Raw genomic sequence first — 22,792 nt, forward strand, 5'->3', positions numbered from 1 at the left:
GTTTCTTCTCTCTTTTCTAATCGTCACGTATGACCAAATAAATAACAATCCTCAGAGGCATCACAAGACCTTGTAGTCCGCTAAGTTCTCGAGCAAGACATGGCCAAAATAGAAGATGGTTAGTAATCCGGCTGGTCTTCATCAGCAGCTGTTTATGGTCAAGGGATTCTGCTGGGCTATTACCTAGATTAAAGCTACCTCAATCCTCCCTCCTATGATGACCAATCCATTGAGAATTACCATTGCTGTAACAAATATAGTAGCTCTCTTCTCTGTAGAATGCGGATGACCCCTGCAGTAGATCGGCAAATGATTTGCAAATTTGCACCGCAAGCCATCTACTATACAGGACTAGGTCTAGAAATCGGTACTTACAAATGCTAGCTCGACACACCTTGTTGGTCCAGCCGAAACCCATCAAGGTATCCGAGACCGGGAACCCGTTGTTCGCTGCATGATCATCTGTGATGACACCGCCTTCCTGCTAGCCATCAAGGTGCACAACTCACTCCGCCATTCTCTCTGACCAGCCTTGTCTGCGTCCCCGCCCTGGAGGTGGGGCCGCTGATTGAGGATAATTTAATTGGGGAGAGTAAAATGCCGACGAGGTCGACGGTCTGGCACCAAACTACCCAACTAACTAAAGTACATATATATCAAAGAGTCACCGAGGTGTTAAGAGTGTTATCGTATGCTCGATTCCCAGAGAATTCAGGTAGAAGGAGTGGAATGGCAGTTTGTGAAGTCAGCAAGCGAACAAACTGATAATGATACATGGTGCAGGTAGGTATCCGTATTTTTAGTGCTTAACCAACCACGAAACGGATCCCTTAGAAATACTATTCATTCATTGGCTGGCCAGTATTTAGTTTGTCTCCACTCGCATGCCACCCGTGGCGCGGGCCAGGCGGCCAGCAAAGAAAAGAAAAAAAAATCGAGAAAGAACCGTAACGTCAAAGTGCGTTGAGGATTGGGAAAGTCAAGGTAACTTGGGTACCTCTTTACCTATCACACCTATCCAAGGGACGGGAATTTCGATGGCAAGATAAAAAAAAAAAAATCAAGTTCGGGTGTGGAAGACCTTGTCGAACAACAACACCGCAATATCTCTATATTCACACACGTTGTGATTTCAAGTACACACGCGGCCTTTGCGCCAGCAGCGCCAGCAACCGCAGAAGTTGACTTGATCACGACCTTAGTGGAACGTGCTTGCTCTCGGCTAGAACCTCGACGCGGCGTCCTGGCTGTACAGCAACATAATGTCGACCACATTTGGAAAGGCCACCATCGCCGCCATTGGTGTTTTCACCGGTGCAGCTGCCACGTTTAGCTTCATCTCTGGTGATAAAGCTGCCACACCTGCTGTAGCCGATATTACCTCGAAACCCGGAGAGTCCCATAAACTGCCAACAACAGGTAATGCGGGCGGCCCTCCCGTGCCCTCTACACCCGTCGACCCGGCAGGCCTCTTCAAGTACGGCTTTCCAGGCCCAGTCGCCGATCTGGCAGCACGCCAGGCTTTCATATCCAACTATGACCGCCGGTTACGCAATCCGCACTGGGTTGCCGAGCATATCACCCCGGAGTCGCTTGCCAAACGCGACGGCGATCGCAAGAACTCGGCCTTCCTCGAAGACGCCAGCATCCCCGACAAGTTCCGCGCCAAACTGAAGGACTACTTCCGCTCCGGCTTTGACAGAGGTCACCAGGTGCCCGCCGCCGACTGCAAGTGGTCGCAGACAGCCATGGATGAGACGTTCTTTCTCAGCAACATGTGCCCTCAGGTTGGCGACGGGTTCAACCGGGACTACTGGGCCCATTTTGAGGATTTCTGCCGCCGTCTGACGACCAGATACCCAAGTGTGCGCATCGTCACAGGTCCGCTGTACTTGCCCAAGCGCGACCCGGCCGACGGCAAGTGGTATGTCAAGTATGAGGTTATCGGCAACCCACCAAACGTCGCAGTCCCGACGCATTTTTACAAGGTCATATTCGCCGAGGACGGTCGGGAAGGCGGCAATGTCGCCTTGGGCGCATTTGTGCTCCCCAATGCCCAGATTCCAAACGACAAGCCGCTGACCGACTTCGAGGTGCCCCTCGAGGCTGTGGAACGTGCCTCGGGGCTCGAGTTTGCAGAAAAGCTGCCCGTAGCAAGGCGCAGGAGGCTATGTGCCGATGCAAACTGCGCCCTTATCATCAAGGATTATGCCGAGAGGCAAAAGGCCTTTACCAAAGGCGCTCTTCCACAGAAGAGTCCGTGATGAGCGTGGCCCACATCTTTACTTTTTATTCGTCTGTTTGTATAGACGATTCCGACTCCTGGGGCATATCTGCCTTGTCACTTTTTAAGTCTGTATAACATTTGTGCTCTGGAAAGGCGTGTACTACATGTTACATATACGAATTAGAGTCTCGTTTGGAGGGTGCGTATCGAGCTGGTTTGGTCTTTGAATCAACTTTATTATTATTTTGTTTGCCGGTTCTGCTTCCCAGCCGTCATGGGGCTCTTTTGGGCAGAGCTTCAGCTCTCTTTAGTATGCTGAGATTCAGGAACGCAGGCGACTGGACACTGTGCTTACGGACTGCCTGACGTGTTGCTATCTGTTGTTCCATGCTTCCCTGCTTTTCCTTGGTCCCTTTATCATCTAACCGGGTGCTCCTTGGAGATCAAATCCAATTTGTTACGCCAAACCCATTACATATATGAGTAGAATTGTGCCGAAGCCTGCCGAAATCGGAGACCATGCACCCTTTTTTATATCTTATTTTAAACGGGATAGGCGCCGGTGAATCGGGTTTCAAAATAATTACAAATAGGAGTACATGCTGAACGGACACAAGACAGGGCCAGAAAGATGCAAACACATTACCGCGCTCTTGTGTAATGTCCCCTTGACTGTTCAGCACGCAAACTATCCTCCTGCGAGGGTAGCGGCGCGCGTCCCCTCCTGCTCAAATCGGAAGCATCGCCTCCCATGCCGGTAGGTGGAGCAGAAGCCCCGATGCCCGGAGAGAATGCCATACCGGGAACTGGGGGCGGCGCCATCCCTGCAAAACCAGGCGGGGGTGGGAATGGCAGGCCAGCACCATTCGGCAGAGGTGGAGGCAGCATTCCCGGAGGAATCATCCCTGGCTGGGGAACAGGTAAACCGGCCTTCTGCATCATCTCGGCAATTTTGGCAAAGTCCATCGGATTGTTCGGATCGGGTAGCGGGAGAGGCTGCCCGTCTGGTCCCAAAGGTAAGGGGAAGGGTAACGGCGGAGGTGGTGGTACAGCGCCCGAAGACGGTGGCACCCCGGTCAGGCCTGGCACAGAGACTTTGCCACCTGGCGCAGTAACACCATTTGCGTTGAGGCTAAGACCAGGAAGGATAGGCAAACCTCCGGCTGTGGCGGCTAGTCCTGGCAACGTGGGCACACCGTTGCCACCCACGGGGGCCTTCTGGTCGACGAGTCCGTTCAGCTCGTCTTGCATCTCCTGCTCCTCTTCCTCCTGTCGCTGACGGCGATGGCCTCGCCTGTCGTATGTACCACGAGCCTCAGCGGCGGCCTCGCCTATGTGGTAGCGGTCGTTGAGCACCTCGTCATCGTCGCCCGGCCTGGCGCGGGTCCAGAAGCGTGTTATGCGGTCATTGGAGCCCGAGGCTAGGATGTGCCCCAGGGGGTGCCAGTCTAGCGACCAGATGCCAAAATCGTGGGCAAAGGGCAGCTTATGCGCGGGAAATATGACCTGTGCGGGGGCCTCGGCAGGGTCCGAGCTGTCGTAAGGGGCAATTGTTTGCTGCCTCCCATCAGGTGTATTGGGTTCGTCAAGTATGTAATGGCACATTGATCCCTCAGACCCGCCGGTGCTCAGCATGTTGGGGTGAACGGGGTGCCATGTCAGCGTGGTGATATCCTTCTCGTGCCCACGGAGGAGGCAGATGTCGCGCATCATGCGGAGGTCAAACACACGAGCTGTTTGGTCGCGTGCCGAGGTTGCGAGGCACATGCCGCGGACCTTTTCAAAGACGGTCTTGGTGATGGTGTTTTTATGGCCACGCAGGGTTGTGAGACAGCGCCCTGTTCGGGGGTCCCACAACTTGACAAGATGGTCTTTGGAACCGGAGACTATCAAACCTTTGGTGGGATGCCAGTCGCAAGCTTTGGTTTCCCAGTGGTGACCGCTCAGGGTTGCCTCGCGGGTCGCACCGGCAAAGTCATAAACCTTCAGGGCGGCATCGTCGGTTGCCACAACGAACTTGGAGTCATTGGGGGAGAAGGCAATGTCGCGCACCGTATCCTTGGAGTCTCGGATGGTCTCGACGTTGTTGAAGTTGGGTTGCCAATAGTGTATGATGCCATCGTGATCGCCCGACAGAAGCCACTCGTCTCTGTGGGAGTATGCCAGAGCCCTGATGGCGGACTCGTGTGCCTGCATGATGGTTTCAAAGTTGAAGCCTGTCCCATTCCAGAGCGTAAACTCACCGCCACTAGAGGCCGTCAAGAGCCGGCGCCCCTCGGGCGTCCATTTGACGACGTTGATAGGATGTTTGACCTTGTTGAGGGACGAGTGAAGATGTCGCACAGGTATTGTGTCGGCGGCGTTGTTTGGCCTGGCATGCGGTGGGAGCATCTAAGGTCCGCTGGCTATCAGTACAAGCACACCACATAGGATCTTTGCAAGCCCTATCGAGCTGGTCGAGCAGAGTACGACGTACATCGACGATATAGCTGGGGCTTGGTCTCTCGACCTCGCCATGATATGAGCCCCTATATCTCGGCTCGCGATGGCGCATCCAGTGTACCAGAGTAGACGAGTAGTCGGTTACGGGCCCTGTTTAGCGGTTAGCATCCAAAATTTGTGACCGTGGGTGGTTTTAATTGCCAGGCTGCAAAATATCATGGACAACAACGATAGACACGAATGATAATTGAATGAGGGTGCAGTAGTCCGTCCAGTCCAGTAGTACTGCCGATTATGTATAACCAAGCGTTCCCGACGCAAACATGCTACAGCGAATGAATGGGAACTGGAAAAGCCGGTAAACGATATATGAAACGTCGGGACAATGTGCCATGACTGCGACTGCGGGATTCTCTCAATGCCACTATGTTGCGGAAAAAGTGGCAGCAAGCAAGTGAGATTTGACAACTCACTTCGTCCTCTGGCACGCATGGGCACCCCATCGGCTCCACCGGCGGCGCCGCCGCCAAAGTCACGGTCAACTCCGGCGCTGCCTCCTCCGCCTCTCGGCTCGTAAGCCATGGCAGTGACCCGATTTTCCCGCTCACTGCCCGATTTGTTTGGCAAGGGTTCACACCGCCGAGGAGAGTACCCTTCCTCCTAATTGTTGTCTCGGCCCCTCGGAAACAAGGACAGCGGCGCGTTGGAGAAACACAATGCCGAGCCGTACGAGTTGACAAGATTCCAGCTTGACTGCGTGCTGAAAATTGTAATCAAGGTTGCCGCGCGAAGAAGTTTAACGTATCTCTGGTTCATTTCACCTTCACTGTTGGTCGGTTTGAAACTTTTCCCCAGCTCTGGATATATTCGTCAATCACCGCCATAAATTCGACTTTACAATGCGGAAGCCCAAACGTTGTGGTTGGCTGGTTGCTGACACGTCCAAGGCTACCTTTGGGGTATGTCAGACGCGTCCATTCAAATTATTCGACCTTGCAATCGTGACTCCACACGAATTTGTTTAGCACCTGGGGATGCCATATCACGTGATTTATTTGAGCCCACCGATAAATATTCAATTGGTGGCCTCGATTGATTGGTGCCCATCTATTTTTACTTGGTCTTAACCGGTTTAAAATCGTTTCACATGCGCACTAACGTTGTTGCCTTGTTGGAAGGTGTACTGTAATACAAGCTGGATGAATTTAATAGGAGAAGTCTTTTTTTTTTATGTCCTGTTCCGTATTCTTGGGCAAGCTCAACTTGGATCATGCTATTGCACAAGGTTGACAAGATATAGCTTTTCGTCACACTGCATTACGCATGTTGCTTCTTCTGGCTGCTAATTACCGAGTGCTGGCGCCGAGCAAGTACGATCCAACGAAATTCCTAGCGCTTCCTTATCCATTATGGAGCAATTAGTGGCAAGTGGCGCCAGGGAGACTCGTAAACTGTGAAAATCGTAAACCTTGGCTAAAAGCCTCAGCCCTTGCGCATAAGGACTGCGAAGCTATCCGTAAATATACCATTGCTCCCTGAGGTTCAGTAACTTGGCTAGTTGGCAAACAAGGGAGATTTGACATGATCATGATCAAGGAAGAAAAACACAGAGAAGGGGGGCCGGCAGAAACACAAAGAGAAACCAAAGAATAAACAATCAAAGCAAAGGCCCCCGGTGTGCTGTACATTGTGGCTTTCAAGCTCTTGGACCGCACTGCCTATCCGTAGACAGGTGGCTTGAAGTCAACTAACACGTGCCAAGGCCGTAGACAAAACCGAGTACGGATAGCAATTCTCAAAGGTGGATTAGATACGTACCTAGCCAGGTACTTACCTACACAGGCAGGTATGCAAGTGCAAAAAAAAAAAAAAAAAAAAAAAAAAAAAAAAACGATCAGATCAATTCGTCCATCGCTCTTGACACACTTCCATAGCACGCCAAAGCCCTCGAGGTAGGTATGAACTCGGTACGAATACAGTGCATCTAGGTGGGGTTCTTGTTCCAGTCTTGAGCTGTCACTCCCAATTGAACAACAGCTTGCACACTCACCCCATCAATGCATCAATCAATGATCCATGCCAGTTGGCCGAAGTGGGTAGGATTGCCCCTGGACGTATCGAATGCTATTTTTGCTTGGATGCGAACAACTAAACTAGACCTAATAGCACCGGTGTCGCTAGGCTTTTTTTTTATTTTTGTTTTTTTTGATACCATTATTTTATTTTATCTTGCTTATGCAACACCACCTTGGTACCACCCATCATCCTTGAACACCCTCCTCCCCTTTATCGTCGTCCCACTTCGGGATATGTTGCCGTTTCCTCATCTTGCGTCAAAGAAAAATTAAAGGCTCTCCTGCGTCACTGTCTGAATTGTATGGATTTTACGCCCTCTATGAGCCTAACACTCTGAAATTACTGAATCATGGCAGCGGCGACAGCCACAGGCCTGGATTTGTCGGCACAAGAAGGTGCGCAGCAGCGGCGATCAACAACCGCTGACCAGAGCGCCGATGATGATGTAACCACCAAGGCCGATGGGCCGGCGGCGGCCCCGTCGTCGAACGGAACGACAACAAACACCAACGGCACCAGCAATGGAAACATTGACGACGATGAGCAGACCAAGGCCCTGCGCAAGGCATTTACGAGGAAATACCGCCATGTCGCGGCGTTGCACTCCCAAGCACGCCCGTCGACTCTAAGTCACGACTCGGAAGCATCGCCCAGCTTTGTTGGCTTCCGTAATCTCATGGTCATTGTCCTCGGTATAAGGAATTGCCCTTTCCAGATTTTCCGAGCTCCTGAAAGTCCGTCCCTGAGCTGACTTTGCCTTCTTGTCTATCCGCATCTGCACAGTGGTGGGAAACCTGCGATTGATGATTGAAAACATACAGAAATATGGTGTTTTGATCTGCATTCGCTGTCACGACTACAGGAAGCAAGATATCCTCTTGGGCCTTCTGCTCTACCTGGCAATCCCTTGTCACTTGTTTGTCGCCTATCTGATAGAGCTTCTCGCCGCCCGGCAGGCCAGGAACTCGCGAGGGTACTTCAACGGTGGCCGCACTAGTTCCTCGCGCGACGGAAGCACGAGCCCTACTGAGGATGAGTCCCGCCGCTTCGTCTCGACTTGGAAGCTGATTGCCTTGGTCCACGGTATCAACGTGAATTGTGCTCTCCTCATCACCACCTACACGGTGTACTTCCACATCCACCATCCCCTTATCGGCACTCTGACCGAGATGCATGCTGTAATCGTCTGGCTCAAGACGGCATCTTATGCATTCACCAACCGCGACCTGCGGCACGCCTACCTGCATCCCGTCAAAGGCGAGCTAGATGCCCTGCCCGAGCTGTACAAGCAGTGTCCCTACCCAAACAACATCACGATGAAGAACCTCTGTTACTTTTGGTGGGCCCCCACCCTCATCTACCAGCCTGTCTACCCACGCAGCGGTCGTATCCGCTGGGTTTTCTTTTTCAAGCGTGTCGCCGAGGTCTTCTGTCTCAGCGTGTGCATCTGGTTCTTGAGTGCACAGTACGCCACTCCTGTACTGGTCAACTCCCTCGACAAGATCGCATCGCTTGACATGCCGGCCATACTAGAGCGTCTTCTTAAGCTGTCCACAATCTCGCTGGCCATCTGGCTAGCCGGCTTCTTCGCTCTCTTCCAGTCCTTCCTCAACGCGCTGGCCGAAATCACCAGGTTCGGTGACAGATCCTTTTATGAGGCTTGGTGGAACTCGGAGTCATTGGGCGTCTACTGGCGCACATGGAACAAACCGGTCTACCAATACTTCAAGCGTCATGTCTACTCGCCCATGCTTGGCCGCGGGTGGGCTCCCAGGACGGCGAGTGCCTCTGTGTTCTTGATCTCTGCAGTCTTGCATGAGATCCTTGTGGGTGTGCCTACCCACAACATCATTGGTGAGTCTCTTGTACAACAAGACTATATACAGTCTATCAAGTAGGCCCACGGTGCAGACGCTGACAAGTGGGGAACAGGTGTGGCCTTTATGGGCATGTTTCTGCAGGTGCCACTCATAATATTAACGGCTCCTCTTGAGAAGCGAAAGTCACCTACCGGCAAGCTGATCGGGAACAGCATCTTCTGGGTGTCGTTCACAATTTTCGGCCAGCCACTTGCGGCTCTTATGTACTTTTACGCGTGGCAGGCCAAGTATGGCAGCGTCAGTAGGATGGGCTACGCTACTGGCAAGGCAGCGCTCACAAACTAGCCGGAAAATTTGGGGCATGCGGCTCCTGGTACAAGACCTTACGCGTGTCGTATTGGTTTTCTTGTCAATCATTCTATGTGGATAATATTTTTGACGGTTTTCCTAGTGCAATGTCGACGCCCTCTCCTTGTCGCCATTGACCTTCGAAAGGCTAGCGTTTGTTGTCCGATGTGGCTTTTGTCCTTCTTAACATTTTGGGGTATACAGAAAATAGGACATGCAACCGTAACAATATAGCGCCATAAATATCCTATTTTTTTCCATATCGAAAAGCGGTCACGTAATATCCCCAGTGTTTACATGCCTATCAGACCGGATGGGCCGCGCGCTTTTTTCTGCCCTTTTCTGCTAATCTGTCGCTCCCCAACTTCTCGCCGGTTTTTTCCATGAGCTTCCCAAGCTTGCTGTCGCCGTTTCGAGTGTCTGTTGTCGCATCACCCTCTCCGGAGACTTGTGGATAAGCCGTACCACTCAGTCCGTCCCGATTGGCATGATAGTCCTCCACGACACTCTCGTCATCGTCATCACTCTCGTATCCTTGAGCCTCTCTGGCTTGCTGGACTTCCTCTGGGTGGTCCCTGATCCATTTTTCCGTTACCAGGGGAAATGATCGGCCCGAGGAGCCATCGTATGAAGCTCCGTTGGTGCTCGACATGGAGGCTATAGACGAGGAAGTATGTGCTGGGATTGATGGTACGGTCGTGATGTGGATCACTGGCTTTGAAATCACAAACCCTCCGCAGCCTCGTGTATCTTCTTCACTGTTGGATTTGTGGCCAGCAGGATCGGGACTGAAGCTGTCTCTCTGACCACAACTGGAGCCGGAACTTCTGGCACAACTCTTGGTTCGGGGCGGCGATGATGGATCTGGATATGATTGAGGCTCGCCAGGTGGGTCTGACCTGGCTGTAGAAATCGTGGTGGTCATGTGCTGTCTCTCATATTTTAGTGCAGCTCAGGAGTATATAAGGCAGATAAATAGATTGGTCGAGACGGGAAGAGGGAAGATCCGCGGCTGTGATGCGGGCTCATGACAGGGTTCTTACGTGTTGTGGTTTCCGGTCCTCTTCTGTCCTCTTTGCCAAGTATATTGACCTCGAACTGCTGAATCGAGTCATCGTAGTAACGTAGCAGTCTGCTAGGATTGAGAACAAAAAGGGCGAAGAATAAGTAAAAGAATTACGGATCGAGTCTCTTGGTTATATAGGTAGGTAGGCAATGTTTGGTTGACTATCGGTCTTAGTTGCGTGGCCTCAGACTTTCAGACAACACTAGATTAGCGTATGTTGTTGATCACGGCTGCTCTACTGTTGATCCACGACCCCTTTATTTTAAAGCTGTGAGCTTCATCACGCCAACGGTAGCCTATCCGGCTCGCCTGTGCTAAATACCCAAAGTAGTGCTAGTGCTACTCAGGACAGACATATGCAAGCACCGCTATTCTGACTTTTAGAGAAATATTTTTGTTGACTTTATGACAGTTTTTTTTTTTTCTCCCAGCAGCCTACGTCCCAGAATAAGATTGATTTACAAAGTTCTCAAGTATCATGTGGACTGGAACGGGCACACCCAAATCAGATATGATTGAGGCCGAGGCTTTGATACTGGGTATCTCGTATTTTGTTGGGTGCAAAAGTCGCTACGAAGAGGTCACTACTACATCCGAGCATGATACCAAGATGTGCTCATCACCAATTATCTTACAGTTCACAGCTTGCTGCCTCTTTCCACCTCATCAACAATAGCACCGCTCATTAGAAACGGAGTATGACCACTCGAATCATGGGCCGGCCCAAACAAGACCATCTCTCTACCGCCCTTGGTCCCCCACCAGGCGACGCCTAGGGCGGCCCTCTCAATGTCCATTTCTCCACTCACTAGGACATCCCAAAAGCGCTGTTTTACCACCTCCCTCAAGTCTGCATCCTCAACCTTGTTAAGTGATATCGCAGCAACAGTAAGCCAGTCTTCCACAATAGACAAGGGCAAGAATGGGAGCGAATCAATTATGGCGAGCACAAGCGCGGTTTGTTCCGACATGGGCGCCGCGATGGCAGGTGACTCGCCGCTCGCCTGCGCAGCCACAGCTGCGGCAGATTCTTCTGGTCCTGGAGGCAGTGGTATCTTGGCGGCCGCGGTATCTGCACGGAAGCGCATCATTTCAAGGAGCGTCTCTGCAAGTTGAGGATGTGTGGCCGAGATTGGGAAAGGTGGTGATATGATTTGCATGATGGTCTTTGTTGCCATGCGAAACTGTCGAGCTGATATCCGGTTTGGAAACGACTCGGATAAAATCTCTGCATAAGTGGGAACAAGTTTCGCGGTAAGAGGTGCATTCTGGGGACAGCAGAGCACCGATAGGACGGCACTGTGAGCCGCCTCAAAAAGTTCAACCATTCGGACTGTCGGCATCGCTCGGCTTGAAGCAGGAGAGATATAAACCATTGCTGGCCGGACAATAAGAGTCTCGCACGCATCCGGTGTGAGACCGAGAGGGAGATGTTCGGCTAGAGATAGGTAGAAGAGATCCAGAACTCGATCAAGGGCATTGAGCGGCATCTGCCCGATGCTGGCGCTTGGTGGGAAAGTCTGGCGAAGAAGCTCAACACACGCACCACCGTCCTTGGTCAGGATGTCGACGGATCCAAGATATATGAAAGAATACACCTGGAATGCGCTGTTGCCTGGTCGTGACGAGATGAAGTGCAGGTTCCGTAGGATGAGTAACGTCTTGGACGCAGTGGTCGTTGCGAGTCTTCTCTGGCCACTTATGCGCGAATCCAGCAAGACTCGCGACACGATTGCCTGCAAAACAAAAGCGCAGGCAAACAGGATGTTCTTTTGCGTCTGAAGCATGACCGGCCAGGTACTCTGCGCAGTTTGCTGGGTGAGGTGTGCCGGCGCGTCCAGCGGCTCTAGTTGTGACAGCCTGTTTGCCCTCCAGTGCTGCATCAGTTGTGTTGAGAAGCTCAGAAGGCGGTCCTGTGCTTGCAGCGCCAGTTGCGAGGACTTTGCGTGCTCGATTGCATAGGCGGCCAGTTTGGCCAGGGGTCCTAATGATCTAACCAGGGGCTGCGACGAGACGTGCTGCAGGCCGACAAAAGAAGGCGAGGTCTGTGGCCATTCCAAAAGCCCAAGCCCATCCACTCGTAGGTCATTATTTACGCTTGCGCCGATAAATAAGCCGCCATCAAGGCCCTCACCGCCAAACATGGACTCCAGGGCAGCGGGCACCAGTGCGTCGACATCTATCGATGCCCTTGCCTGCTCTGAAAGCAGTGGAAATGCATAAGTAAGGGCCAGAGCTACGGCAGTCGTTGTAGGTTCTGGGCTGTTTGTTTCTTTGGCGTCGGCCAACGCTATGCTTGCCGCCCTGGCAACGGCATGCTCAAGGGTGCGTCTCATGGCGGGAGAGAGCGACTGGCGGTGGCTACCTTCGAAGCCTGTCAAGACGCCAGTCAAGCATAGAAGATGCTGCCAGCGCGCCGACCTATCGTCCGCGCCGCGGGCCACGGCGCGTGCCCAGCCCTCACTTCCGTGTATTGTGTGGCTAAGCCTCCCGTCTACTTCGGCAGTGCGCACACGCAGGGCAGCCGTGCTGAAAACGGACATGACCCGTAGACAGGTCTGACTCGGATTGGCGTGTGGGTGCCATATCGCGTGGGCACTGAGGAAGTGTGAGGTGAGCAGCGAAATGTTGAGCGGGTTCGTAAGTGTCGTGAGCAGGGAGACAGTTGTGCCGAGGATCTGGTCCGTCTTTGGCGCATCGTGTACATTGTGGAGGAGGCCAAGCACGGTTGTCAGGAGCCTGTCTGTCGCCATTGTGCTTTTGATGTAAGATATCCGCGGCCTCTTTTTTTTTTCTTTTTTCTCTCTCTCTCTCTCTCTCTCTCTCTCTCTCTCTCTCTCTCTCTCTCCCCAAGGCACTGTCACTACATATGGTAATGAGTGATGATAGGAAAACTGCGCCGAGTAGGCGAGATGGGTACCGAATGTCAATTCACATGCAGCGGTCCACCGAGGTTCGCGTGTGGTGCTTTAGGGACAATCAACTACATTACCCCACATGTAACCGTGCAGAGGACCCACTACTCTATGGTGGAATTAATTGTACAGTACAGTACATCCCGCCTGAATGTTTGCTTGGCCAAGTCCGATCAAGGTAACCCTGACCAACTGAGTTCATTGACCAACTCCTACCGACATCCTTCCCAAACCTTACCACGCCAAACCCAAACAAAGCTCCCAGCTGCCCACCACGGCCTGGGCATGATTGCCCCGTCGCGTCGCGCAATCATGGTGTTTACAAAGTAAGCCGTCATTTCAGTGATGCATCCTATTTACCTCGTCGAGTAACCGGAAAACGGCCCACGTTCGCATCATGACTGAAGTATTCTCACCGAAACCACAGACTCTTTGCCCGCGCCGATATTTTTTTCGGCAGCAACCCACCCGCAAACTACAAGTCGCCGCCTTTCCCATCGCTTGGCTGGCCATTATATGAAGAAGGGCGCTTTCTTTACGGAGCCCGCGACATGACCGTCTTCACCCTGCTCTGGACGCTCAGCATCTACATGATTGTACACGTCGGCGCGGCAGCCCTCGCCATCACCATGCACCTGGGAAAGCGTTGGTCCAACTGGAAATATGTGTGGATTGTTCCCGTCTTCTACATACTCGTGGCGGGAAGTGAGGCTGTTTTGGCCGGGGGTCTCGTCGGTGCTATGTGCGTGTTGCAGCCCCCTACATCCTCTACCACTTCACGTCTACGCTCAGGCAGTCAGCCGGAACCTAGCGACATGATTACCTGCTCATTGACCGAGGGAGCTGGGTCGCGTTTTAACATTTTATCTATGGTGCAGACTCAGCGCCGTCTACATGTCCGGCCCTTTTCAAATGTCGACATGGATTCCATTCGTATGGGGCCTTGTCAACGTCCTCGTCTTGATCATCTCGTCCTTTTCAATTCAGGGTGGCTTATGAAAATCGGGCACAGAATGGATAAACAAAGCCACACGGGAGGGTGACCTGGTTGGAAGCTCTATTGGTACCTTTGACAGTACCAGCCCGACCATAATTGTCTTTGGCTCCCCGTAGAACTATGACCAAGATGGCTCCGCCGATACATCAATCTTCTTCAGTAGGCGCGCCGGGTTTCCCACGACGCACGAGAAAGGGGCGACGTCTTTGGTGACAACGCTGCCTGCACCGACGGTGGATCCCTTGCCGATGGTAACCCCAGCGAGGACGGTGACGTTGCCACCAAGCCAGCAATCCTCCTCTATAACTATGGGCTTGCCGAGTTCAGGCCCGCGGGTGCCGTTGCGGACTCTGGGGTCCAGAGGATGAGTGCCGCTGTAGAAGGAACAGTTGGGGCCAATGAGAGTCCTCGCGCCGACGGTGATGGTGCACGTATCGATCCATGTGCTGTTGGAGTTCACATAGACATTTTCCCCCAGTCTAGACGCCACGAAACGCATGACCGAGGCGCTGTCAGCGGGTGATTGTGGAACCGGGCATATTGGTCACAAAACGCAGCCAGGACAGCTTGAGAGAGTCTTAGGGCGACATGGATGGGCAAAGTGAAAGGGGGAAATGGCGGGAATTATTACTTCACATTGTAGCCATAGTCCATCTTGGTTATCGGTGTATCAACCCATGGGTATCCTTCGAATAGCGCATCGTCCTCTTCAGCTGTGGCAGCCATCGGTGGTAGTGGGGACACATCACCCACCAGCCTATCAAGTAAAGAACCCTGTTCTCAGATATCATGGATGGTGTCTTTTTTTTTTTTTTTTTTTTTTTTTTTTTTTTTTTTTTTTGCAATGAGCTGGGTAGGAAATGGACTCAGAGCAGGGCAGACAATAGGAAGGATCCCTGCTGATGCCAAGGGAGGGGCATCTTGCGCTCTTCATCGTCAAATTGAGCCAGACCTAGTATGGTTCAAATACTTACTTGTTGAGAAGCTGAACGAGCTCCCTACGCGAGAGGCCTTGTTTGGAAAGCTCGTTATACTTGTCCCTAGCTATCTGGCATTTTTGCCTGTCGGCGATAAGATCCGAAACGAAAGCATAGTAAAGCTCGCCAGCAGCCATACGACGTCGATTTTCGGCCGGGTCAATGGGCTGGCCTTCGGGTGTGCGTGCGGCCATGGTCAAGGTACTCGGGGTATATGATGTGTACCTATTCGATAGTAGTACGGCTTGTTTTTAGCGGCAGCATTCCCTTATGCTAAATAGTGTGTGTGAGCAAGTCATCTTCACTGAAGCCCGCCTAATATTAGAATAGCATACTATACGTAGTTCTAGTCTAGTCAGCAAGAAGAGTTTGGGCTGATTTCGTTATCATGGCCAGGTATTCAAGGTACTCTCTGGGAAAATACCAAGCAAGCCAGGTTCTATCTACTACATACATGTAGTCCTCACCTGGTTTACGCTTATCTAGGCAGGTACGTACCTTCTGTAGCCGTTGGGGCTGCGCTTGTCGAATTTGTGTTCGTCTATGGTCCGACTGAAGGGGCCTCGATTTCCTTTCCCTCTTTGTGTCTGTTCCTTTTGCGATTGTTGGTGTAATTAGGTTGTTGATCATGAGTGGCCTAGTATTGTCGATCCGCCAACCTGACTGTGGTGCAGAGGTACGTAGTAATCGAGGTGAGGGGTCAACATTGACGCTCGCCGTTTGCGGAGGTGGACTGCGCTAGACCAAATTGATCCAGGTGCATTCTGGTTTAGTGGGTCAGTCAGGCCCAAAGAAAATCTCCCGCTCTCCAAATCCTTTGTACCGTCTTGCTGCATCTGAAGTACAGCGTTTGTACCTACCCACAGTACTGTACCTCTGGCCATACACCCTTGTTCGCAGCCTTGCGCAGGAACAATAACAAGCAATATTTTCAAAAACGGCCTGGCTCACTCGACTGCATTCCTTCCATTCTCTCAAAGCTTGTGAGACATTGTTCAGGTGGGGATAAAGAGCAAAGCTGTCGCTCGTCCGTCTAAAATACCACCAGCTCAGTTAAGCTGAGCTTGCCTTTCGAAGAGCCTCTTGTTTTTAACTTTGTTTCCTCAGCTTGGCCCAAAAGCCGCAGGTCAAAGGTGGCTGCCGTGGCCCCGTACATTCCGCCTACCTAGGTACCTTTCTGGCCTAATCACTGCCCCGAGGCGCCAACGGCGTGACTTTATCACTTATTGGGGAACAATGGATGATGAAACGTCTGGTCAGCGAAGGAGGCGAGTTGGCCATCCTCAAAGGTGAGCAAGCCTTGCGTTACGTCAACAGAGTTTTACGTTCTCCCCCTTTTCCCACCTTCCCCCTTTCTTTTTTCTCCATCCTCCCCGTCCTGGTTTTTATTGTCTCTCTCGCCTGCCTCGCCTTCGCCGCACCATCATATTTTTGCTGCTCTACTATTTCATACGGCATACAACGTCCTGTCGCGTGCTTTCGCCCATAACTTGAAAGTGCAATCGCTGGCCTTGTTAAGATGGAAGATGGCAATAGGCCGGGGGACAACACGGACGTCAATATGCTGCTGTCTCCTTCCCCTACCAGTTTATCCTCGTGCCAACCGCCACCCAAAAAGCTGAGCATCAGGGTGCCGGCCTGCTTTGTTGATGCAACTGCAGTAAATGGAAAAGGTCATGACACCAGACACATCTCGTGGGCGGTTGGCAGCGGCGTCGAGTGCTCTGCGGCAGGTTCGTCGTCACAACCCACCCGCAGACGCCGCTCGAGGCAGTTCTTCGCACCGCCAACCCCCTCGCCCATCAACGTCAACGGCGCTGGTCCTGCTCACACCACAGGTCACAAGAACCACGAGCCAATGACAAAGACTGACCTGACTCTTCCTGTCCTCAGCCCCGTCGCCCAGTCCGCTTCGGCCGAAAACTCACCCGTCCATCCTTATATGCCAGGCCAGCCCAAGTCTCTCGCCGGCATTGCTACCCGCGCCTTTTGCCTGGGCGCCGTCCTCGCAGTCTCTGTTGTGTCTGCCATCTCCATTCTGCTTTTGACCTCGAGCCCACTTTGGCGCCTTCCCTTCTTTACCGGCGCCCTGGCCACACACCACTTCCTCGAGTTCTGGACCACCGCTGCCTACAACACTCCGACGGCCAACGTCGACAGCTACCTCTTGACAGCCAACTGGCCCATGCAGACCATTGCGTACGCATTCGCCGCACTCGAGTGTCTGCTGGTTTGCCTCGTATCCCCGAATCGCGCCTGGGCCCCACTGCACACAGGCCCGCTGCTGCTGCTGCTGGGCCTCATCCTCGCGGGAGTTGGCCAGCTCATCAGGTCTGCAGCCATGATCCAGGCCGGTCTGTCTTTTAATCACATCGTTCAGCAGGCGAGGGGGCCGCAGCACCATCTCGTCACGACGGGAATTTATGCCAAGCTCCGTCACCCAAGTTACTTTGGTTACTTCTACTGGGCTCTGGGTACACAGCTCGTGCTAGGAAATCTCGTCAGCACAATTGCGTACAGTTTTGTCTTGTACCGTTTCTTCTCACGACGCATTCGGCATGAAGAGGAAACCCTTGTGAGGTTCTTTGGAGAGGAGTACAACGATTACAAGAGAACGGTTGGGACCAAGATTCCTTTTATACCATGAGGAAAAGAGATAGATTTGTAATTCGGCACTGCTTTATGCGAACCTCATACGTGCGGTTTGTTGGGTTTTTTTTTGTCCTCCCTTTGCCGGCGCTGGCTTTTCTTTGCTCGCCACAAGTCAATGTAAATTAACGAGCTGGCGTGTTTCACGTCATAGTAACTACGTAGGGCCATATGGGCTTTGCGCAAACACAGGGAATGATCCATTATTCTACTGTAAAATCTTCGCATATTCACAGACTCTCTCCAACCAGCTTCAGAAATCATATGCCCGACGAGTTCACTAGGAGACTGTACCAAAGGCATACCCGTCCGACACTCTTGACTACTAGAATAGATACCATAGTCGAAGTTCTACCTGTCAGAATTCGTCGCGCGTCGAATTTGCGCACAGCGCACTAAACAGACGATAATACTGCTTGTCTACAACTTGAACAAAGGACATAATTTAAAAGATAAGTACGCAGACAATAGATGAAATCAAAGGAACAGAGTCAAACGTTATTTACTATCGACAGTGGAAGAAAGCCCACAGCACGACTGTTTACCAACAGAAAGCCGAGAGCGTTTAGCAGTCATAGATCCTTTTGGAAATCTTGACCAGAACCAGCCCGTCACTCTCCATTCCCTTACCGTCAAGAAGGCGGATAATCCTATACCCAGTCCTGAGCCTGTCAAGCCTGACGCATGCCCAAGCTGCCAGATCATCCCTGCCTAGCTCGTCATCACGAACAGTGAACCTCAAAAACGAGAGTTCCTCGACCACACCTTCGATCGCAGAGAAATTGAGGATTTCACCACCGTAGTCAGGGTCAACCGTGCCCTTGATCGTCTTAGTACGAGCCTTGAACTCGCCTTCCTTCTCTCGGCCGTTGTGGGGAACGGCATTAGCTCCTCCATGCCGTTCACCAGGTTCCTCCACGTGGAGTTCACACTTGATATAAGGCCGAAAGGACTTCACCTTCTCATCCCCTGTCGGAAGGGGAATGTTCTGTGCAGCAAAAACCTCGACGGCAAGATCGAGGGTTCGGTGTCTAACTGCCGTAGTCTGCGTTTGCCCCTGTGTTGAGGTCGAAGTGGCAGCCAACTTGCTGCCTCGATACCCTGTTGAAATGAGAAGGTAGTACGGTCAGATCGGATCATTCAGAGCTCGATCGGGGTTGGAGGTGGATCTGTAGTGAAATTTGGACTTGTGGCTCAGAAATGCTATCAACGGACCTTCTGGCTTGAGCAAGTAGCCCTTGGTACCTGCGAACATCCCTTCGTTGAGCATCCTACGATAAGCGCCTGTTAGAAAACTTGCCGGCTAGCTATTGGTTGCATCGCGTGTAGAACCGATAGGGAAAAGCACATCGTGGTTCGATTTGGCCCCATGACCTATCAAAACACCAGCAAGTCCAAGATAGGCGCACAGCGCCCCCCAGAGGCTGTTGGAGTGGGAATAGGGATGGGTGTTTTCACTCACATTCCCTCATCCCAGTTCTGCCAGTTCAATGCGACAATCTGAATTCCTTTTCTCCAAAATACCACAGGATCGAGGTTTGACGAGCCAATGCGCATGCCAGACGGATAAGTTCGCATCAAATAGTGCCTATTATGCTCAAATAGCTCTTGCGCGTACTTCTCGTGCAAGTCCAATACAGCCTTCTCGGATACTGAGAAGATGTGGGTGGGCATCACAGCCTCGGGCTGAGTGAGGCTCTTGAACGAGATCCCACGGGTGAAAATGCCCATGTCACTGAGCTTTTGAATGATTTTGCTTTTCTTCTTTTTCTTTGGCGCGTCCGAAGTTGGACTCGTGGTTGAGGGAGATAGCGTTTCTGACGTTGACGACAACGGAATTGACGTGGCAGAGTCTGTGGCAGCCTGGACAGCGCCATCCTGCACATTCTCCGCCGGCGAGGGCGAAGAACCGACTACGTCAGCAGCATCGACTGGCGGGGCGTATTTGACCTTGATCAAGATCTTGTTTCGGAGATTTTCGGGGGCCGGCAGCACTACTGCATCTTCGGCTGGCCTGGGTACAAGATACCCATGAAATGCCTCTTCCATTATATCAACCATGCACAGCTGCTGTTCCGGTCCACAGTGAACCTCAAGGCTGACTATCAGCGGTAGGTCCGAGGCCGTGAAGGCATCGTCTCTGATAGCGTAGCAGACGTCCCGAAATGATACTTCCTTTGTGAGAGTATAGCCGTGATAGACCTTTGGCTCAATCACCTGCACGTCCTGAGTCTGTGTCTTCTGCAGAGCAGATGGGTTCTGATCGTTTGTGCTAACCTCATGACCACCGCGGGTCAGAGGTGAGGGCGACAGACCACCGGAGCTCTGAACGTTTGATGCCGAGGCCGGCGGTTGTTTGGGCTCGGTTTTGCTGTCCACAAACTGCCCCAGGCGCTTGGCAAGGGATGATTCTCTGAAGCGAGACGTGAGAGACTTGGGAATCTTGTCCTTGAGTTGACTAACGCGCTCTTTCCGTTTCGCATACTTCTCGGGATCATCGTCGTCGCTGCTGATGCTTGAGACCTCGGTGTCGGAGGCGTCTCCATCCCAGACGTCAACCTCAATACAGCGACAGCCGCGGCGTAAAACGTTGGTGTATGCTTCGGTACTCGACAGGCTGTAAAGCTGATTCCCGGTCAAGTAGGTGTTGTGGCTCGAGCTTATAAAGTAGCTTGCGAGCGGCCACGACAGGTCCTGGTCTTTGGCTGGGCCGACGATGCTGGATTCAGGGGAGAGCATGTAGGAGACAAAGCCATCCCGGTCGAGATCGGACTGCTTCAGCAAGGCTGACGGAGGCTCAGTACCATAGTCGCCCTGGACAACCCGGAGAAAAGTGGCGATCTGATCCTTGGACCACTTCCCAGTGTTCTTGTCGGCATGTGAATTGAAGACGGCATTGACATAACGACTGAGAGTGGGGTTCAAGGTCGGCACCGACGTGGCATCGCCGCTGACCCCGCCTCCGGCCTGGTGGGAGTCGCTTCCTTGCATCTGGCCTCCGTTTCCTTGGTGCGGGGAGTTTGCTCTCCAATGCTGGCGAAAGGCTGTGATACCACAAGATTTACCAGTCAGTCGGCGACACGTCCCGAACACGGATTGGCAATGTTTATAGGTTGTGGTTGTTGTCCTTGGGTTGGACCGTCCAGCAGAGAGAGGGGGTCAGAATGAAGTGTAAATGGGTCCAAGGCTCGTACATATTATGATGACGATGTGTAGTCTTGTGGTGCTGAATATAGGATAGTAATATCACACCGAGGTTACTTCACGTGGTACAGGTAAAGTGTATTTTCTTCCTCTTTTTTTCTTCCTTCTTTTCTCTTTGTTAATAAACAAGCATCTCTCGATCTATATCTCGACCCCAACAACCTGGGATAGAACAAATGTCTTGGTGGTTGCTGTACAAACAATAGAGTATCAACAGACCCCTCCACAAACAATCTGTGACAAGGGTGCAGGAACCCCTTCAGCGGGGGATCTTGTCACGTCACCCCCAAGTCGGCTGCCAGCTTAAACTTGGTCTCGGCTCACGACAAAAAATGATTCGTGCCTACCCTGGACTGCTGGTTTGTCGTCATCCCTGTTTCGATCCAATTAGGAAGCGATTAGGTGGTCCCTTGTACGTGCTGTAATTACCTATAGTCCAGAATCCAGGTAAACTTGTAGTCGTTTCTCTGATTAAAAATGAACATGTCGATAAGAGAGATATATGTTAGATAGCTACATACCTAAATTAGCTGTCGTGTCGAAGATTTAATCAATTACAGCGATTTGAACGTAGGGGTACCAAAGCCAGTAATGTAGACACCCAGCTCGGTGTAACACGTTGAACAAATACCCCGCCAGGATGACCCCACGATAGCATCAGTTAGCAGTTCCGCTCCAAAAGCCAGTCAAAGCTTTTGGCCATGTATATACATACTATTCATTATTTGCAACCAAGACTAGAGTTAATAAAGCTCACTAGACACGTTTGGAACTTTTTACGTCTCTTCTGAACTGCTTGTATCGACATCCCGTTTCTGCCTGACCTCAACTTCCTACCTAATCGTCTCAAAATCCTGTCTGTCTTTGTTCTGTCGCGTTTTTTTTTTTTTTTTTTTTTTTGGCAGCAAAGATGCATCATGAGTGCACTGTGAATGTGAAGATCAGAAATCGCTCATACCAAATCATGGAAAAGAATATGTTGGTTTCTCTCGCTAGTCCCGAAAAAAAAAGATGAGGGTTGCATCGTGCATCCTGTGGCTTATCCAGTCTAGACCGTTGCCATTTGGATGTGACGCCATGCCGCCGCAATGGCCCGGGTTAGTCTAGTATGGCGTACCTGTCGCAACCCGTAAACCCGTACCTGGCAAATAGACTGCCATCCAACCTCCTTGCATGGATGGGATGAAAAACACGGCCAAGCATGACGCTGATGCTTACTTGCCAGGTTCAGCTCACCTATTCAGTCTTTTCGGAGAATTAAACATGATTCGAGGGGTAAGCAGAGAATGCTTCTCGGCATACATAGTCTCTGTCTCTCGTGTTTCCTTGCTTCCTACTGACTTCATTCTCCAAATGGGATGCGATCCGTACATCCACTAAGTATTACACTAGTGCTTTTTTTTTATCCTTAGTGTTGGCAGACGTGGGCTTTTTTTAGTGCCTTGTAGCAAGCATGGATCAAGCTGAATCAAACGATCCATATAGTACACTGATGGTAAATATTGATCAGCAATTTTTACCGCACAATGACGCTTTTGTGTGAAGGCAGAATGTGACTGAACCTGTTACTGTATACAAAACCCCTAGCATGCATGGGATAATTGGGAAGCAGTTTGGTATGGGGCCAGAAATACCCAACAAGCCAAGTTGAGTAAGTGCCTTTCAACAGAGTCTACCGGTACAATATAAGCTTACCGTCTTACCTTTCTCCACCGTTGGGAACCCCAGGAAGAAGAAAAACAGGAACAATCACGATCTCCCCTCGAAATAAACATTGGTCTGCCAATACGAAGAGACGAGAATGCTTTTTGGCCCGTTGATCGACGACTCCTCCACGGATCTGCATCAATTGGGCACAAAGTGGGCTGTTGTGCTTCCGGGCCGCGCAAAGCTGCATGGCACGAGTCTTTTGTTTCTCCGACGAACGAATGCGGTTTCCGGCTTGTCGGCATAAGTGAGATAGAGAGAGAGAGGTTCGCACGGTGACGCATCTGAGTTGGCATCTCCAGGGCAATCCTCTGATCCTTGTTGTAGGTGGTAGTTTTTTTTTTTTTTTTCAAAACTCATCAAG

General features: G+C 51.6%; 9 protein-coding genes across 9 annotated transcripts; 4 read left to right on the forward strand and 5 right to left on the reverse strand.

Annotated features, from left to right (window-relative positions):
• Positions 1-1,262: 1,262 nt before the first annotated feature.
• On the forward strand, positions 1,263-2,264 carry PpBr36_03708 (uncharacterized protein; the record flags this gene model as incomplete). Its single annotated transcript, XM_029890878.1, has 1 exon — positions 1,263-2,264. The coding sequence occupies one exon, from the start codon at positions 1,263-1,265 to the stop codon at positions 2,262-2,264; it is 1,002 nt and encodes a 333-aa protein (XP_029753784.1).
• Positions 2,265-2,869: 605 nt separating this feature from the next.
• On the reverse strand, positions 2,870-5,251 carry PpBr36_03709 (uncharacterized protein; the record flags this gene model as incomplete). The annotated part of the gene is made up of 3 exons (XM_029890879.1): positions 2,870-4,618; positions 4,704-4,819; positions 5,143-5,251. The coding sequence occupies 3 exons, from the start codon at positions 5,249-5,251 to the stop codon at positions 2,870-2,872; spliced, it is 1,974 nt and encodes a 657-aa protein (XP_029753785.1).
• Positions 5,252-7,094: 1,843 nt separating this feature from the next.
• PpBr36_03710 (uncharacterized protein) lies at positions 7,095-8,910 on the forward strand (the record flags this gene model as incomplete). Its single annotated transcript, XM_029890880.1, has 3 exons — positions 7,095-7,437; positions 7,529-8,599; positions 8,678-8,910. The coding sequence occupies 3 exons, from the start codon at positions 7,095-7,097 to the stop codon at positions 8,908-8,910; spliced, it is 1,647 nt and encodes a 548-aa protein (XP_029754117.1).
• A 307-nt stretch (positions 8,911-9,217) lies between these two features.
• On the reverse strand, positions 9,218-10,028 carry PpBr36_03711 (uncharacterized protein; the record flags this gene model as incomplete). The annotated part of the gene is made up of 3 exons (XM_029890881.1): positions 9,218-9,570; positions 9,645-9,816; positions 9,957-10,028. 3 exons carry the CDS (start codon positions 10,026-10,028, stop codon positions 9,218-9,220), a joined length of 597 nt encoding a protein of 198 aa, XP_029754116.1.
• A 589-nt stretch (positions 10,029-10,617) lies between these two features.
• PpBr36_03712 (uncharacterized protein) lies at positions 10,618-12,732 on the reverse strand (the record flags this gene model as incomplete). The annotated part of the gene is made up of 1 exon (XM_029890882.1): positions 10,618-12,732. The coding sequence occupies one exon, from the start codon at positions 12,730-12,732 to the stop codon at positions 10,618-10,620; it is 2,115 nt and encodes a 704-aa protein (XP_029752949.1).
• A 587-nt stretch (positions 12,733-13,319) lies between these two features.
• On the forward strand, positions 13,320-13,893 carry PpBr36_03713 (uncharacterized protein; the record flags this gene model as incomplete). The annotated part of the gene is made up of 2 exons (XM_029890883.1): positions 13,320-13,636; positions 13,773-13,893. The coding sequence occupies exons 1-2, from the start codon at positions 13,446-13,448 to the stop codon at positions 13,891-13,893; spliced, it is 312 nt and encodes a 103-aa protein (XP_029752948.1). The 5' UTR covers positions 13,320-13,445.
• A 116-nt stretch (positions 13,894-14,009) lies between these two features.
• PpBr36_03714 (uncharacterized protein) lies at positions 14,010-15,062 on the reverse strand (the record flags this gene model as incomplete). Its single annotated transcript, XM_029890884.1, has 2 exons — positions 14,010-14,400; positions 14,866-15,062. 2 exons carry the CDS (start codon positions 15,060-15,062, stop codon positions 14,010-14,012), a joined length of 588 nt encoding a protein of 195 aa, XP_029752947.1.
• Positions 15,063-16,104: 1,042 nt separating this feature from the next.
• PpBr36_03715 (uncharacterized protein) lies at positions 16,105-17,515 on the forward strand (the record flags this gene model as incomplete). Its single annotated transcript, XM_029890885.1, has 2 exons — positions 16,105-16,157; positions 16,366-17,515. The coding sequence occupies 2 exons, from the start codon at positions 16,105-16,107 to the stop codon at positions 17,513-17,515; spliced, it is 1,203 nt and encodes a 400-aa protein (XP_029752946.1).
• A 567-nt stretch (positions 17,516-18,082) lies between these two features.
• Positions 18,083-20,508, reverse strand: PpBr36_03716 (uncharacterized protein; the record flags this gene model as incomplete). Its single annotated transcript, XM_029890886.1, has 3 exons — positions 18,083-18,618; positions 18,733-18,788; positions 18,980-20,508. 3 exons carry the CDS (start codon positions 20,506-20,508, stop codon positions 18,083-18,085), a joined length of 2,121 nt encoding a protein of 706 aa, XP_029752945.1.
• Between the last annotated feature and the right edge of the window lie 2,284 nt (positions 20,509-22,792).

This window comes from Pyricularia pennisetigena, chromosome 3 (assembly GCF_004337985.1).
Source record: "Pyricularia pennisetigena strain Br36 chromosome 3, whole genome shotgun sequence".
Classification (NCBI taxonomy): domain Eukaryota; kingdom Fungi; phylum Ascomycota; class Sordariomycetes; order Magnaporthales; family Pyriculariaceae; genus Pyricularia; species Pyricularia pennisetigena.